The sequence below is a fragment of the Tenrec ecaudatus genome, chromosome 16 (genome assembly GCF_050624435.1).
Source record: "Tenrec ecaudatus isolate mTenEca1 chromosome 16, mTenEca1.hap1, whole genome shotgun sequence".
Classification (NCBI taxonomy): Eukaryota; Metazoa; Chordata; class Mammalia; order Afrosoricida; family Tenrecidae; genus Tenrec; species Tenrec ecaudatus.
In genome coordinates this window covers 53,598,434-53,614,831 of record NC_134545.1, presented here as the reverse complement: position 1 = coordinate 53,614,831, position 16,398 = coordinate 53,598,434, and the positions used below count along the sequence as shown (strand labels likewise).

At 40.4% G+C, this 16,398-nt stretch overlaps 1 protein-coding gene across 1 annotated transcript in view; it reads right to left on the bottom strand.

Annotated features, from left to right (window-relative positions):
* DNAJC12 (DnaJ heat shock protein family (Hsp40) member C12) overlaps positions 1 to 16,398 on the bottom strand; it is a 57,266-nt gene that overhangs the window by 19,818 nt on the left and 21,050 nt on the right. The window contains exon 3 of the mRNA XM_075534558.1: positions 2,621 to 2,760. Within this exon, the coding sequence (XP_075390673.1) occupies positions 2,621 to 2,760 (140 nt within the window). The remainder of the gene's footprint in view (positions 1 to 2,620; positions 2,761 to 16,398) is intronic.

Below are 16,398 nucleotides of genomic sequence, written 5' to 3'. Positions count from 1 at the left end.
ATTACTAAGAGGCATAAGAAGGGCGAGCATGATGGTAAAAGGAAACAGGAAAGATCTAGGAAGCCAAGCTATAGACAGAGGTATAAACATAGGTGTATACATATATATATAAATTTATAAAAATAGAGGTATTGGTCTATATACATATATTAATATGACAATACATTGACCTCTGCTCAAGCCCTCCCTCAACACATGAACACTTTGTTCTAACAACCTGGCATCCTGTGATGCTTACCCTGCAAACATGATTGCTGAAGACAAAATGGGTGCATAAGCAAATATGGTGAAGAAAGCTGATGGTGCCTGGCTATCAAAAGATATAGCATTTGAGGTCATAAAGACTTGAAGTTAAACAAGGGGCCATCGAAGACAGAAGCAACAAGTCCACATGAAAGAAGCACACCAGCCTGAGTGATCATGAGGTGTCAATGGGATCAGGTATCAGGTATCAGGTATCAGAAGACACCCAAAAAAACCAAAAACAAAAAAACATATTGTTGAGAATGAGGAAGGTCAGAGCAGGGACCTCAAACCCATCTGTGGGCAATAGGACACCCTCACAGAAGGATCACAAGGAAGATGAGTCAACCACGGTGCTGTGTAGCACCCATGAAACATATAATATTCCTCTGGTTCTTTGAGGTTTCCTCACCCCCCAGTATCAGACCCCAGTCCTGCCTTTCAATTCTGGCTAGACCAGAGCATGTACACAGGTACAGTTAAGAGCTCACAACACACGGAATCCAGTAGCAATACCAGGAGAGTAGGGGGAAGCGGAGGGGAGGAGGGGAATAAGGGGGAGTGGATTACAATGACCAACACATAACCACCCCCGAGGGGGATGAACAACAAAAATGTGGATGAAGGGAGAGAGTGGTCAGGGTAAGATATGAGAATAATAATAATTTATAATTTAGCAAGGGGTCATGAGGATGGGAGGGAGAGAAAAAAGGGGGTCTGATACAAAGGGTTCAAAAAGAAAGTAAATATTTAGAAAATAATGATGGCAACATATGTACAAGCATGCTGATGCAATCAATATATGGGTTTCTTTAAGAGTTATAAGAGCCCCAATAAATTATCTTTATTTGTTGAGTTTCTCACAGCTATCTGACAATTCTTTCACCAAAATTTTATAACCGGAATAATTTACAAAACAATTACGACTTTATTTAATAATTCAGACCTGGTTTGTTATGGAATCTATAAGTCTTAAAGAAAAGAAATGTTTATATGCCTGAGTCACTCAAAAGAGAAGAACGTGATCTGAACTACACACGGAGGAGATAAATTTGCAATGTACAATAATGTGTCAGCACCTGAACCACCTATACCAAAGGGCATTAAATAGTCAGTGATAACGGACAGGATCTATACTTGAACAAAATATGATCACAGGCTATGGCAGTTACATAATGTCACGTCAACTTGAAGATATCTAAAAGTGTAGGGGTGGTATTCCACCTGTCAATCAGGTCAGGTGATAGTGCCTCCTTCTGGGTGTGGCCTTCTCATCAGGAGGGTCCTGGGGACCTCCCTTCCCTCTCTGCCTTCACCTTCCTGCTGGCTGACCCTGATTGTTGCCGGTCGTCCACTGCCATTGGACCCACACACCTGCACACAGTGGTCTGTGGTCTTCCTGCATTCTGCATCACTGCATGTGGCTGCGTGAGTCTGAAGTGGGACTTGTGGACTCGTATAGCTGTTATGAACTTGAGTTGGACTGGGCTGAGATGTTTCCTTGATATACAATTACTTTGTGATATAAAGCCCTTTCTTACACATATATGAGTTCCACTGGATTTGTTTCTCTAGTAAACCCGGCCTAACACACAGGTTCTTCTGGCAACCCTTTTATTATGGTAAATTCCTCTTATGATTTTGTGAACCAAGGAAAGCATGAGCCAGCCAGGGTGCAGTACAGCACCTACAAAACACACAACATTCCTCTTGTTCTTTAGTGCTTCCTCCCCCACTATCATGACCCCAGTGCTACCTCACAAATCTGGCTAGACCAGAACATGTACAGTGGTACAGATAAGAACTCTAGATATATGGAATCCAGGACAGATAAACCCCTCAGGAACAGTAATGGGAGTAGCAATTCCATGAGGGTAGAGGGAAGTTGGGGGTAAGGGAGAACAAATCGCAATGATGGATACATAACCTCCCCACCCAACCCCCGCCCAAGGGGTATGAACAACAGAAAACATAGGTGAAGAGAATCAGTGGACAGTGTAAGATATGAAAATAATAATAATTTATCAAGGGATCATGAGGGTGAGGGGGTGGGGGAGGAAGGGAAAAAAGAGGAGCTGATATCAAGGGCTCAAATAAAAAGAAAATGTTTTGAAAATGATTATGGCAGCATATGTACAAATGTGCTTGATAGAATTGATGTATGAATTTTTATAAGAACTGTAAGAACCCCAATAAAATGATTTATTTTAAAAATGATTTATTTTAAAAGAAATAAAAGATTTTATGAGCACTGAATTAGCCACTCTATCAGCCAACTTCTCCCTCCTATCACTTATTGATGTTTTAAGTTAATACATGAATCTAACCCCTGGGCAACCTGAGCGTCACTAATTCACACCACCAGAGGGAAACCCACCGTTTTCATGGAGTCACTCAGAGCTTCCCATTGCTGGAAAGACATCGACATCTGGCTCCTTCGCCAGTGGTCATAGCGGGCTCGACTCTCCTCGTTGGTCAGAACTTCCTTTGCTTTCTGCAGTTTCTGGAAAGTCTCCCCTGGAAGACAAGTCAAGAGGTGAGCACTTCTCTCTGGAAGGGGTTGCTGTACACTCTAACACAATCTAGCTGGTTTCATTGGGGTCGTGACTGCCCATTACTAGCTATGTAACCCTGTGCCCACTTACCTCGTTATGCTTTAGTTGCCTCATTTATAATGTACACCATAACATATAAGCAAAATAATGTGTGTACAGTGCCTGGTATACAGTTTACCTGCTCCCTTTATTGAGTTATGTGCCAGATGTTGTGCAGGATGGTGGTGACACCGGTATGAACAACATACACATTCAATTTGGTGGGAGAGATGGACATTGAAAAAAATTGCAGATTTGTCCACCAGAAAGAACCGTGCAGTCTTCTCTAGCGGTGACCGTAGAAGGAGGACAGTGGGCGGAGTGGGTCGTGCTCGAGCATGAGGAGCCGTGTGCAAATGAAGAGGCTGAGACAAGAAGAAGCACAGGGGGAAAGAACACTCACATGCCCAAGAACACAAAGCAAAGGGGAAAGGATTGAAGAGTAAAGACTAACGAGCTATCCGGGGCCTGAAGGGGCCAGGCTATGGACGCTGCTCTGTTTTCCTGCGATGTAGGAAGCCATTGGGAGGTTCCAAGCATGAGGATGTGCTGACAAATGCTAGCTTTTGTCGTTAATGTTTTGGCCAAATAGCATACAACAGAAACCTTTAATGGCCCAGATGGAAATAGTTCCTAAGTCTTTTCTGCCCCTCACTGAAGCTAAAACTTTCTCTAGAGCAGGATATAGATCAACATACAAAATTCAAGTGTACTTTTATATACTAGCAATGAACAATCTAAAAATGAATTTTAGGAGGAAAATGCCATTTAGCGTAGTATCAAAAAGCATAAAATACTTCGGAATGCATTCGACAAAATAAGTACAAGATTTGAATACTGAGTACCACAAATTAGCAATTAAAAAAAGCAAAGAAGACTGCAGAAAGTAGAAAAATGTCCTTATTCAAATAATCTACAAATTCAATGCAATCTCTATAAAACTCCTCGCTGGTTCATCCGAAGACCTGAATCAGATACATTGATGCAAATTATAGGTGTCGGAGAGGAGACCCAAAGCCCATCTGTAGACAATTGGACATCCCCTCACAGAAGGGTCACAAGGAAGGGGCGGGTCAGCCAGGGTGCAGCATAGCACCCACAAAACACACAACATTCCTCTAGGTATTTAATGTTTCCTCCCACCACTGCCATGACCCCAGTTCTATCTTACAAATCCAGCTAGACCGGCATATGTGCACTGGTACAGATAAAAGCTCTCAACATACAGAATCCAGGACAGATAAACCTCTCAGGAACAGCAATGGGAGTAGTGATTCCATGAAGGTAGGGGGGAGGTGGGGGCGGAAGGGGGAGAAATGGAGAACAGATTACAATGATCAACGTATAACCACCACCCACCCCCCAGGCCAGGGGGATGAACACAGAAACATGGGCAAAGGGAGAGAGTGGATGGTGTAAGATATTAAAATAATAATAATTTATCAAGGGTCCATGAGGGTGAGAGGGGGGAGAGACAGAGCAACGGAGGGAGGGACGGAGGGAATAAAAGAGGAGCTGATACCAAGGGCTCAAGCAGAAAAAAAATGTTTTGAAAATGATGATGGCAACATATGTACAAATGTGTTTGATACCATTGATGTAGGGATTGTTATAAGAGCTGTAATAGCCCACAATAAACTGATTTATTAATTTTTTAATCCTAGCTGATGTTTTTGCAAAAATTTACAAACTGATATTGATACTCAAATTCAAAGGACCCCAAATAACCAAACAATCTTGAAAAAGGAAACCAAAACTGGAGAACTAATTTCAAAACTTACTACAAAGTTATAATAATCAAGACAGTGTAGTACTGGCATAAGAACAGACAAATAAACCAATGGAACAGAATTGAGAGCACAAAAGAAAGTCCCTCGATAATTCAAATGGGAGAGAATAGTCTCTCTATCAGATAGCACTAAAATAACAAGATATTTCATTCAAAAGAATGATGTTGGGGTCCTACCTCATACCATACATAAAAATTAACTAAAAGTGGATTACACAATTAAATGTAAGAGCTAAAACTACAAAAGAAAAAAATAAACCTTGAATTATTAAATGGAACCTTAGATATGACACAAAAAACACAGGCAGTAAAAGAAAAAAATTAATGTTTAACTTCATCAAAATTTAAAATTTTGAAATAAGAGCCCCCAATAAAATGATTTTTTTAATAAAATAAGTATTGAAACACTGAAAAAATTAATTTTGTGCTTCAAAACCCCACTGAATGGATTGAAAATATCCATTAAACCTCTTTAGCATTTATAAGGAATGAATAATCATAATAATAAGATAGAAAAATGTTTTGAAGGGGCAAAGGATCTGAATACACATTTCTTTAAAGAAGAAATGGCCAATAAGCTCATGAAAAGATACTCAACATCGTTAGGCATAAAGGAAATTCTAATCAAGACTCTGAGATACTACTTCAGACACACTAGGAAGGCCGCAATAAAAGGAAAGACAATAAATAGCAAGGGCTGGTAATAATGTAAAAAAATTAGAACCCTCATAAAATGCTGGTAGGAGCCAGCAGGGCAGCCAACCACTTTAAGAAACAGTTTGACAGGCAGTTCCTCAAAGTTTTAAAAATTAAGTAGCCATATGACCTAGCAATTCTAGTCCTAGGTGTCTATATTCCCAAGAGAATCAAAATCATATGTCCACACAAAAACTTGTATGCAAATATCCATAACAACATTGTTTAGAATGACCACAGAAAATGGAGACAATCCAAAGGTCCACCACTGATGAACAGATCATGAAAATGGGGTATATTCACACAATGAGATGCTATTCCCTAAAGGGAACGAAGTTATAAGATGGGTGAACACTAAAGCCATTACACTAGATGAAAGAAGTCAGTCACAGAGAACAACCTATTGTATGATTCCGTTTATATGAAATGTCCAGATTGGGCAAACTTGGAGAAATGGAAGTGGTTACCAGGAACTCAGTTCTCTTTTAGGTGATCAAATGTTCTGAAATCAGGTAGAAGTGGTGGTTAGACTATTTTGTGGATACACTAAGTATCACTGAACTATGTACCTTTACATGGTGGATTTTTGGGTATATCAATCACATTTTAATAAAGCTGCTATTATTTTTGTGCATTTATACTCACAGGTGAGGGAGCAGTTTGGGTGGTGGTGGTATGGACACACGAATTTATACATATGTTAAAATTCACGGAACGATGTACCAAAAGAAGTCAATTCTGTCTGATAAGTTTTCAAATTTAAACCGTCATAGAATTGATTCCAAATCATAGCAACCCTATATGTTATATTTTAAAATAAAATTTAGTTTTGCTTTTTTTTTAATCATCTTATTGGGGGCTCTTACAGCTCTTATCACAATCCATATATACATCCACTGTGTCAAGCACATTTGTACATATGTTGCTATCATCATTTTCAAAACATTTTCTTTCAACTTGAACCCTTGGTATCAGCTCATTTTCCCCACTCCCACCCTCCCTCTCTCATGATCCCTTGATAATTTGTACATCGTTATTATTTTTTTCATGTCTTATACTGACCAGTGTCTCCATCCACTTTTCTCTTGTCCATCCTCCAGGAAGGGGGTTATATGTAGATCCTTGTAATTGGTTCCCCCTTCCTATCCCACCTTCCCCTTACCCTCCTGGTATCACTATTCTCATTATTGGTCCAAAATCTAGTTTTAAACTGTTCATAGAAATACTTTAACATAAAACTTGTGAAAGGGTCAAAGATAGAAACAGAAAACCCTGAGATAACAGTTATCATCTAAATGCACCTACATTCCCAGCTTGCTCAAAGGCCTGGTACCGATCACATGTCTTTTTCTCAACAATTTTATGAGGTGATATTATTAAACACATCTTACAGAGTCTAAGACTGAGGGAGGTTAACATACAAGCCCTTGACTCAAGGGCTGGTTCCCTGATTCAAACCCACGCCTGCTGGGCTCCCAGCCATTGCTCTCCCATCTACATTACGCTTCCCGCCTGCTTTGGTTTCTTGGTGCTGTTGTAACAGATGTACCAGAAGTGGGTGGCTTAAAAGGAACAGAAGTTTAGTTTCTCTCCATTTCAGAAGTTAAAAGCCCACATTCAGCGTGCCAGCTCTATGAGCTGTTTCTTTGTTTGCTCTTGGAGGGTAATCCTTACAATCTCAGTCTCAGGGGAGACCTCTATGTGGTGCCTATCTTTCCCCGTTCCAGTGCCTGCTTCTATGCCTGATCTACTCCTTTTAACTCTCAGAAGTGGCCGGTGTAAGACATACCCTGCACTAGAACGGCTTTATCAGCATCTCAAATGGGATTACATCCACAGAGGATTTACAGCACATATTGAAGTCATTACACTGCCTTTTTTTTTTCTATTTTTCTGCAATGCATGTTACCCTCTGATTTCCCACTTTCTTCTCCAACTCCGAAGAGAATCACAACTTCATTATTCATCAGTAAAGTCCAGCTTGTCCCCCAGAGGAGCTCAAAGGCTAATAGGTAGTGGACATATAAACAAACCATTCGATACAACATGATAGAAAAACAACAATAAAGAGGCAAGAGTGGTTCTGCTTAGGGAATCAGGAAATTCTTCACTTGTTTTCTTTACACTTGAAGACATCCTTGTTCTTCCTTTTTCTTCACATCTCATTTCTAACTTACTAGCCAACCCTTTACCTTCAAAATATACTCAAGGTATGACTCCCTGTTACCATTCCTGCTGCCATCATTCAGGGCCAAGACCCCACCTGTACTGGTTTTAATCCATTTCCCAAGCAGCAAGCTGTGTGCTCTTTTTAAAAGTGTGTCAGATCATTCCACTCCTCAGCCCAAAACAGCCCATGACTTTTCATTTCTCTCACAATAAATCCAAGAGTCGTACCATGGCTATTAGGCCCACTCATCCTCCACTCTTCCTCTCTTCCCTGTCTTCCTCTCTCTTCCCTCTCTGACCATAGCACATTCTAATTTCTTCTTGTTTTTTTAATCATTTTATTGGGGACTCATACAATTTTTATCACAATCCACACATACATCCATGGTGTCAAACACATTTGTACATTTGTTGCCATCATCATTCTGAAAACATTTTCTTTCTACTTGAGCCCTTGGCATCAGCTCATTTTTCCCACCTTCCCCTACCCTCTCTCCCTCACAAACCCTTAATAATTTATAAATTATTATTTCATGTCTTACACTGTCCAATGTCTCCCTTCAACCACTTTTCTGTTGTCCATCCCTCAGGGAGGGGGTTATATGTAAATCATTGTGATCAGTTCCCCCTTTCTATCCCACCTTCCCCTTCCCCTCCTGGTATCACTACTCTCATTACTGGTCCTGAAGGGTTTTTCTGGCCTGGATTCCCTGTGTTTCCAGTTCCTATCTGTACCAGTGTACATCCTCTGGTCTAGCCAGATTTGTAAGGTAGAATTGGGATCATGATAGTTGGGGGAGGAAACATTAAAGAACTAGGTCAGCGGTGGGTCTCCATCCTTTTGGGGGTTGAACAACCCTTTCACAGGGGTTACCCAATTCAGAACAGTAGCAAAATTACAGTTATGAAATAGCAACGAAAATAATTTTTTGGTCGGGGATCAATACAACATGAGGAACTGTATTAAAACGTCATGGCATTAGGAAGGTTGAGAGCCACTGAACTAGAAGAAAGTTGTGTTTCATCAGTCCTATACTGCACCCTGGCTGACTTGTCTCCTCCCCATGACCCTTCTTTAAGGGGATGTCCAGTTGCCTACAGATGGGCTTTGGGTCTCATGCTATACGCCCGCTCATTCACAATGACATGATTTTTTGTTCTTTGATGCCTGATACCTGATTTCGTTGACATCTCATGATCACACAGACTGCTGTGCTTCTTCCATTGGGCTTTGTTGCTTCTGAGCTAGATGGCCGCTTGTTTATCTTCAAGGCTTTAAGACCCCAGATGTTGTAGCTTTTGATAGGTAGGCACCATCAGATTTCTTCACCACATTAGCTAATGCATACATTTGTCTTCAGCGATCATGTCAGGAAGGTGAGTATCATGGATACATTCTAATTTCTTGACTTCCCTTTGCTCCATTCATATTGGCTTCCCCGTTACTCCTTGTGTACATTATGTTCACTCCAACCACAGGGCCTTAGCACTTAATATCCCCCTTGTTTAGAACACTTTTACCCCAGAAACCACCTTACCAGTAATCCCTACCCTGTCTACAGGCCTAGGCTCACCTCCATCAACCCTATATCTTCATCCCACTCCCCTGCTTTACTTTCTCCATAATACTTACCCCCTGGCTATGATATATATTAAAGAGCCCTAGTGATCTACGTTAGAAGATAGACTGCTAACCACCTGGTCAGTGGTTCAAACCCAACAGCCACTACTCAGAAGAAAGAGGAAGCCGCTTCTTCCCATAAAGATTTACAAAGAGTTACTATGAATTTGAATCAACTCAATAGCAGTGGGTTTGGGTTTAGGTTTCTTTCTTTTTCTTTTACTTTTTAAAAAATATATTTATTTGTTTGTTATCTATCGCCCCCATCCGAGTGTAAACCTCAAAGGGCATCACTTTCTGTGTCACTTTGTTCTCTGTTGCATCCCTTGTCCTAACTGATGAAATGGCGGCATGGGACCATATTTGTCCTCCGCCAGCTACCTAAGGGAGAAGGCGAATCCATTCCACACCAGCCCAAAACTGATTGCCTGAGGCAGAGGTCAGCTATGCCTCTACCCTCCACCTCCGTCCGTTACCCTATTCTGACAGCAACCGTCCTTCCCCTGGTTCTCTGCTCAGTAATCCACTTGCTGCAACGCCCACACAGGACTTGGACAAAACTCATGATTATGGGTGTTTATTAAGGAAGTTAACCGCTCACCAGAAGCCAAGGTCAAAAACATTAACGATACAGTGCTTTCCCAGCCAAGCCAGCAGCCACCTCTCTCTCTGGTCCTCAGCCTCTCAGCCACACAAGCAGAGTGGCCTCTGACTTACTCAGGCAAGTGTCACAAAGGCCCTTTGATGCTAATAAATGCCCAAAGGGACCTCACTGTCCAGCTAGCACCCTGCCTACAGACACTCGATGATCCACCTGTGGGCTGGGAAACCTCGGCTCTGCCTCCTGGCCTCTGCCTCTGCTGCCTGAGATGTGGCCACCGCTTTGCCCAGGGCCCTCCCATGTGCTCCGCTGGCAGCTCCTCTTTCTTGAGAGCTGTGGAGTTCTCCTGCTGCTTCTGAAATGGCTCACTTGTTTTTGTTATCTGTTTGAGATGAATTATTTGTCACTACAGACTCCAAGTCCATTTCAGCTGTATTTTTCCTCTTTTCTTTTGTAAGTCGCTCAGACCACTATTTAGGTTTGAAGGATAAGGAATCGATAGGGATTTGTGTGTTTGTTTGTTTGTTGTATGTTAAGAAACTTACTGAATATATTTACAAAGCCCGCCTCAAGAAATAAAATTAACAATATCCTGTTACACCCTACATATATGTGGTTCTTCCCCTGCACCCCACGCACCCCTAAAATCCTCCTTCCCTCCCTCCTGAATATCCTCCCCTCTCCCTGCTTCCAGCCCCGTCCCTGGCCTCATCATAGTCAACAAAGTCTTGTCTTTTGGTGTAGAAACCGCATTTCTTGTTCTGGTTTTCCTTATCATAATGGCGTTACTGAGTATTTATCTTTGTAAGACTGACTAAGTTTGTTAAGCATCATGTTCTCTACGTTGTCCATGTCTTGCAGTGTTTAAGAGAGTTGTTACTCTTTTTTATTGATCATAATATTCCAGAGCATGATTATACCACTCATATCCAGCAGGTGGCAACACTTAACAATCCTCACCTGAGAGTCTATGCTGTATTGGCCTGCCCCCACCTAGTCCTGGGTGGGGGTTACAGACTGGAAAGAACAGCCATACCAAGTACTCCCACTTCACCACATAGGTCCTCAAAAGCGGTTACTCGCTGGACTAAGATCCACATGATGTGCAGTTCAAAACCAACAGCAGCCTCTCCAGAGAAAGACTGGGCTTCCTCCTCCCATAAAGTTACTGTTTAAAAAACCCACAGAGGGTCACTATGAGTTAGCATTGACTCGATGGCAGTGACTTTGATTTGGGGGTTTTATTTTTTCTGCAAATGTAAAAAGTTCATCTAGTGATATTCCTTTGGCTCCAAGCACCAGAGAAATAACACATCCTTGGAAAAGGACCGAATAGCACTGCCCCACAGGCTTTCCACGGCGGTCTTTATGGAGACGCAGACTGCCGTGTCTTTCTCTTGAAGAGTAGCTCGTGAGTTCAAACCCGTGACCTCTCAGCAATCAACGGCTTAACCATGGCACCACCAGGGCGCCTTACCTTTGCTGACCAAGGTTAGCAAAACCATGGGCAAGCAAAAACTAATGAGCATCTTATCTTTCGATAGCAACTTGCTCTGGTGAGCTTTTTTTCCCCACTGCTGATGACAATGTCAACATCCCATTGCAAAAATGACATGTCACTTTTCCCAACAGAAATAAAAAGCTTAATAATAAGTCATGTGCTTTCCAGTTACTACTAGAAAAAAATCTGCATTTTAGCTGCGAGTCAACATCTCTTTATGCATTACTCTTGGCTTCACTTTGCAGAATGTAAGGAGCCGCTTAGAACTGTGTTAATGCCAATCCTTCCACAAGAGCTGGCGAGCTAAAGCAAGAGACCTTCTCTTTCCTATTATGGGGCCATTTCCTTATTCAGTCCTCTTCACTGCATTTAATAAAAATGTGTGTGCGTCTCTATTTGTCTTTTAATATATCAGCTAATCAAATGAATCATGCAAGATAAACATAGTCCTAGGAACAGACATTTTATTTTATAAGCTATGCAAGCAGATACTGCTGGGACCTTTGAGAGATGTTCTATTTAACTTGTAGATCTACTTTGAAAATACAGATGTTTCTCTAAATTCATATTTTACAATAGGGTTCATGTTCATGGAACCATATTTAAATATATGCCATTTGCAATCATTTGGGAAATAATAATCATATGGTGCTGGATCATCGATTGAAGAAAGTCGGGCAGAAGACATGCCAACTCTTAATAATGGTTTGCCAGCAGGGAGAGATTAGGCAGCTTTCACTTTCAGCACTATTTGTTACCAGGATGTCACTTGTATTCTAAAGAGAATCGACAAAAAGGGATTTCTAAAGTAAGAAAATATTGAGACATCGAAAAATAAAAGCAAAGGATGAGACCTCCTCTTCTCCTTCAAATGTCTGCTATCTTTGAAATCTGCACATTACATACACCATCTCACAGGTGCTTAATTTAGTCTGAAAATTCATTTCTTCGTGTTAAAAAAGAATTAATAGAGTGTTGGTCTGAAACAGTTACTGTCACACGCAAGGGACTGATAAAGAGTTTTGGGGCTCAGTAACACAATAGCGCAGCCAAACCAACTTCTATCACCTTCACCTGGAGAAATAAGGGAGTTTTTAAAGCCTTAACACCAAAACACCATTTGCTATGCAGCAAACGCTGACTCGTGGCAATCCCACGTGTCCTGCAGTAGAGCTGTCCTCCCTAGAGTTTCAATGACTGATTTGCGAGAAGCAGATTGCCAACTTTCTTCCTAGGCGCCTCTGGGTAGACTAGAAACTCCAAGCTTTGAGTCAGCAGTCAAGTGGGTTAAACACGAGAACCACTTAGGAACTCATTTAAAGGCCTTAGCTTTCAAACTGGCAAAAGGTGGTGCAGGGCGGGGGGAGGGAGGGCAGGATTGCGGTGTGCATGCACCAGAAGAAAGGGTGGTAGAATGGTACTTGCCAAAAAAGAAAAAAAAACTGTAATATTTTATCTTGAAGTGCTGCAAAAAGCAAGAAAAGAAAATCCAAACATAAAATAATAGGAAAAAATTTAATTAAAAAAGAAAATCCACTTAAAAGTCATAATTGCCGATATCCACTGAGCCCTTCCTGTATGCAAGGCACTTCATTTCATCTTCACCACAGACTTAAGCAATAAGCATATTGGTCTACACATTTACCTGTACGGATGTTCAGACTCAGAGAGCTTACCCAAGATCACTTGCACCCCAGACACAATCCCCCATGCTTGTCTCTGCTCCCCCAACCTCCTAACAAACCAGTAATTTCAATAACAAAGGTTAGGATTACATTTTGCTGTTGTTGGGTGTGGTCATGTCCAGCCCTAGGTCCCTATGTGCAATAGAATGGAGCACTGCCCAGTCCTGCAGTATCCTCACAGTTGTTGTTTGGGCTCATTGTTGCAGCCACTGTGTCAAACCATCTCTTCAAGGGTCTTCCTCTTTTTCGCTGCCCCTCTACTTTACCAAGCATGCCATCTTTTTTAAGAGATTGGCTCTGCTCATACCATACACAAAGTACATGAGAGGAAGTCTTGCTACCTTTGTTTCTAAGGAGTATTCTGATATATTTCTTCCAGGGAAGATCTGTTTATTTGTCAGTACATGGTACTTTCAATAGTCTCAGCTAGCACCATAATTCAAATGCACCCATTCTTCTCTTCTTTATTCAATGTCCAAATTTCACATGCAGATGAGGTGATTGAAAACGCCATGGCAAAGCACGGGTTAAGTGTACTTTAAACCTCAGGTGACATCCGTGCTCTTCAACACTTTCGAGAGATCGTGTGCAGCATATTTAACTGATGTTTGGTCTCGTGGCTGCTGTTCCCATGAGCATTGGTTGTGGATCCAAGCAAGAGAAAATCCTTAACAGCTTCAATCTTTTCTCAGCAAACTTAGAACAGAGAAGAAATGCCCCTGTAGGTTTCCAAGACTGTACATCTTTAAGGGAGTAGAAAGCCTCATCTTTCTCCTGTGGAGTTGTTAATGGTTGAATTGTTGACCTAATGATTAGCAGTCCAACGCATAATTGACAACATGACCAGGTCTCCATTAAGACTACATTTTATTGGACCAAAATGTATGCACACTAATTAAACTTCTCCTACCTGCAGCTCTGATGGTGCAGTGGCTAAGAATCCAGCTGCTAACCAAAAGATCAGTAGTTCAAATCCACCAGCCACTCCACAGGAAAAAGATGTGATAGTCTGCTTCTCTAAAGAGTGTAGCCTTGGAAACCCAGCAGGACAGTTCTATTATAGCCTACAGGGTTCCTGTGGCCCACAGCAACCTGCAGGTCTTCTACAAACTCATAGTTTGTGGAAAGACGGGATTAAAAGATCATGGAAATTTTCTACAAACTTATTGAAGCCCCTTTATATGTTTCAAAAGATTCCTTTATGTTCTGGATTTCTACTGAGCTAAAAATTGGCATCGGGAGAATGTTTTCTATTTTTTAATAATTTTATTGACATAATTTACCTATGCAATTTAGCAGTTCAATCATATTAAGAATTGTGCATTCATCACTACAATCAATTTCAGAACATTTTCTTCTTTCTCACTCTTTGTTGTTAGTGCCAAACCCCCCCCCCCCCCGCCAAAAAAAAAATCTCTCCTGCCATGCCCCTAGGTAATTATTAATCCAGTTAATGACTTAGTCTTACTCCAACTAAAAAGCAAGTAAAGAATCACTTATATTTTCAGAAATTCACATCAGCACCAAATTAAGTAAATGGGTGCTTAAATAGGTTTGGAAACAATATCTACCTAAAGGTTGATTCATCTATCTACTCCTAACCTGACAAGGGAAGAGACTGGTGTCTGTGTACCTTTTCATTTTAAACAATATTTACTCAGTCCAGTGTTTCTTTGAACAAGAAGCCTTGGGGTAACCCTTCTGTAAAAAGCCCCGTCACTATGGCAACCAGAAATGGCAGTGCTAGCACAGTGATTCATCAAGCATCCCAACTACAAGGTGTTTTTCAGGGACAGAGGAACAGCACAACGTCACACTTCACCGAAAAGAAACCCAGTTAAAGAATAACCTGAAGTGTGGTTGTTTTTTACATTTCTATCAAATTTGTTTGCCTCTGCTAGGGCATTTATGTTAATATTAACTGCCAGTTTAGAGAGGCAATTAATATGTCTCCAAAGCAAATGCCGATGCACTCATCCACAGAGTAGGTGTCCTGCGGCAGACACTGTGCTAAGTGCAAGTGAGCCAGACAACGAGGGGTTCTGCTTCACTGAGATTCCAGGAAGAATAATAATAATCAAATATGAAACTAGGAGACGGTGTGATACGTTGTGTGCTGCATGCCAGGCAGGGTTCTCTGGGCATCTGAGGCTCTTAGGACTTCCCAAAGAAGTGAAGGTTGAGACCTGACCCAGCCAAGCAAAGCAAGACAGACTGTGTGTGGGCCTTGGGGGAATTAACAGGCGAAGGAGTAACTTTGTATGGCTGACGCAGGAGTCCAAGATGTGTGTTGATGAAGAAAAATTGAGGATGAAGATAAAAGAGAGCACTATACCAAAGTTCCAGCAAGGACAAGTATAAACTATTACTACATGGACAGTCTTAGAATATGGGTGAATAATGCACAAAAGAGTACAAGCTGTATGATTCCATTTATATAAAATACAAAAACAGACAAAGTTCATCTACGGTGACATACAAAATGGGCGAGCATGCTTACTTTGAGATTAAACATGGAAGGTTGAAAATGTTCTATCTCTTAACCTGAGCATGCTTAATCCATATACACCAATGTATCAAGCTTATACTTTTGTGTATACATTACCATGAACAAGTTATGCCTGGTAAAAGAGGTGGGTGTCAGTTGTTAAAAATCTAAGGAAGTATTATTTCATAATTGAAAAATCATTTATGAAAATCAAAAGGATCAAAGATTTCTAGAGAAAATTAATAAAAATATTTATAACAAAAATAACAGTCGGAAAATAAATTATTACAGATAACAGTTCATTTAAATTTTAACATCTTATCTTTGTTTTCCCCTTTGATTCATTTTTTAATTTATTCTAAGTTTTATTATTTTCTGCTTTCTTTTGGATTGAGATTTTTCTGCATTTTATTTTTGTTGGGATTTCTTGGTATGATTTTCTTTATATGAAATCCAGGATAGATAAATCTAGAAACAGTAATTAGAAGAATAGTTTCTTAGAGTTATGAAAGAGGAGTTTGGGAGGAGAATAGGGAGCTAATAACAATAAGTTCAAAAATGAGGAAAATGTTCTCAAATTAACTGTGGCAATGACTGCACAACTCTTTTACTATATTCAAACCATTGAATTTTATGGTACATGAATTTATATGTCAATATTTTTAAAATAATAACATTATAAAATAATGAGTTTGGGTTTTATTTTTTCCATAATATGAAGCTATTGACAGATATTAAAGTTATCATTTTAATTATAGGAAAAACTCACATATGCTATACAAATATACAAACTATACAAATATAGTAACATATGAAGAAATGCCTAGGAGGGGAAATTATCAAATCTCAGTTAATAGTACCTATCCTGAGAACAAAATCAGGGAGGAAAACACAAGGGTCTTAAACTGCTTTGGTAAAGTTTTAAATTAGGTAGTTACTGAAGTGTTCTTTATACCTTTTATTCATATTTAATCTTTTATATTTTTTTCATAATGAAGGGAAAAGATAACT